This window comes from Sceloporus undulatus, chromosome 2 (genome assembly GCF_019175285.1).
Source record: "Sceloporus undulatus isolate JIND9_A2432 ecotype Alabama chromosome 2, SceUnd_v1.1, whole genome shotgun sequence".
Lineage (NCBI taxonomy): Eukaryota > Metazoa > Chordata > Lepidosauria > Squamata > Phrynosomatidae > Sceloporus > Sceloporus undulatus.
In genome coordinates, this window is record NC_056523.1 from 69711039 (window position 1) to 69713321 (window position 2283).

Genomic DNA, 2283 nt, shown 5'->3' on the forward strand with positions numbered 1-2283 from the left:
CCTAATATTGATATTGCAGTAACACACTTTGAATGTTATCTACATTGGAGATGCTTACAATAATGATTCTGCACTTTAAAAAACATATTTACCATATTAAGCCTGAACAGCAAAGAATTATACACAGATCATTCAGTGCCAATAGCAGAATTCCACTGGAAAATAGCTGCACTTCCAATCCATAATTTGCACAACTTGAAATGGAATGTAGCACTTTAACTTGCCCTAAGACATGCTGCCCATAAGGGATAGTTACAGCTACCTCAGTTAGCCAATGTTTGTTGTTGTCCCGCTTTTCTGTTGGTTTTCCAAGGTTTTGTGTCAATCTGTTATTTGTATCTGTTATTTGCGTTCTATTAAGAATAGAAATGGTTTTTATTAATAAATAAATGTTGTATTTCATATTGTTTAGAAATAATAACTCTTTATTGTTCACAGCATAATTCCATTTCTGCCTGTAAATTGTTATCTCAACAAAAAAGAATTAGGTCAAATATTTGGCAGATGTACATAAGCACTACTCTAGAGTTTACAAAATGTGATACTGTTGTAAGACTACATTTCACATACATTGTTAAGGGTTACTTTTCCTTATTGATATTATTTAACACATATCTGTTCTTAACCCTATCTTTACTGCTGAATATTATGGAGAAAAGGGAACTGGTTTCCGAATAATTCTTTGTGACCTTACTTTGGACACTGGTACCATAATGGTACTAGTACCTGGGTCATCCACATCAACGCGCACCAAACATTCTTTATCACCAGGATCAATCGCATCCTGCTTATCAGGAATGATTTGGTGCTTTTGATGTTTCTCTCTGTTTTGCACATCACCAATTGGCTTTCTCTTAATGCGTTTGACTACCCTGATTTCTTTATTTTGCAATTTTGAACAAGACTCCTTATAGGTTGACGAAAAATCTTTCAAAACAGAAATAAGCTCCATAAAATTTGAATTAGTTTTATCAAAAACCATCTCCTTCTACTGCATCTCTTTCCTCAGTCGATCATTGCTGTGTTCAATCACGAGTTTCAAATTATTTTTGAGCACTCAATCAATTGTTCACACATTTTCTCACAAGTAGTCTTCTCACGCTTTTTCTTAATCATTGCTAATCTTTCCACAGGCGTTAAAGATGCAATTTGGCGGGCAGAGTAGGTTGCTGAAATAAGGGGAAAAAATTCTTTAGACAGTGATTTCATGCATGTTATTTTGTTATTTTGCTCAAGTGTGATCTATGAACCCAATCATACATCACGCATACCAAAGTTTATATAAAGTCAAAAAGTCGGGGGTGAACAAGAGGGACTCATATAAAGTATTAACATTAGAAAAACCCTTTCAATGGTTTACGGGAAAGTCGTATGCAAGCAATTTGCGAAAGAAATAGACTATAGGCTGATAACATATGAAAGGCAGTGTACAATCAATTTGTAGCACAAAACATCACAGTAAAAGCAAAAGTCAGTGGGTTTAATGGCTGGCAGAAATAGCATGAGTCTGGAAATTAAGTTCAATGGGTTCAATGAGCTAACAACATAGGCTCTGAATACGCATTGCTACATTGTATCAGAGGTCAAGGAGAGGGCCGAGGGCTCGGCTGTGGCTGCAAAAACAGGAACGGCTTGCTTCTGTCCAGGCTCTGGATATATCCCTCAGGGCTGGCGCCGGCTTGGCAGTGGGGGTTACTGCACCCTTGCAAAGTGTCACTAGAGAGGGAATTCCTGCATGGAAGATCATGCATGCCTCAAACAAAAACATGTTGGTTACTGAGCTGGGCGTTCCGAATGGCAAGGCCAATTCAAAGGCAGATGTTTGAAAGTTGCCATGAACACTGTCATTAGATGGGGAGTTCCTGCATTCTAAGGTCACACACTAAAAGTGAGTCCCCTGGGGTGGCTAGACTGCTGACCCTGAAAGGCTTGCCATTCCTTCCTTTTGTCCTGCAGGAAGTAGGGCATGGCAAATTGCAAGGCACCTGCCCAACTACTCCCTTGCAAAGTGTCACTAGAGAGGGAATTCCTGCATGGAAGATCATGCATGCCTCTAACAAAAACATGTTGGTTTATCTGCTGGGCGTCCTAGAGGGAGTTGGGCCATCATGGAGGCATGTACTACTTCAACCTTGCTATAGTGATGGAGGTATTCCAAATAGAGTGGCCATTTAGGTAACCATACAGTGATGGTTTATTCCCCTTGTCATGGCAAATTTAAAGGCAGATGCAAAATGCCACTAGAGAGGTAATTCATGCATGGAAATATCACACACTCATAGG

The 2283-nt window shown here is 39.2% G+C and overlaps 1 protein-coding gene across 2 annotated transcripts in view; it reads right to left on the minus strand.

Annotated features, from left to right (window-relative positions):
* Positions 1-407: 407 nt before the first annotated feature.
* Positions 408-2283, minus strand: part of LOC121923128 — a 9158-nt gene continuing 7282 nt past the window's right edge. For both annotated transcript variants that reach the window (XM_042453265.1, XM_042453266.1), the window contains one exon: positions 408-1169. In XM_042453265.1, the coding sequence (XP_042309199.1) occupies positions 1039-1169 (131 nt within the window). In that variant the 3' untranslated portion in view covers positions 408-1038. The remainder of the gene's footprint in view (positions 1170-2283) is intronic.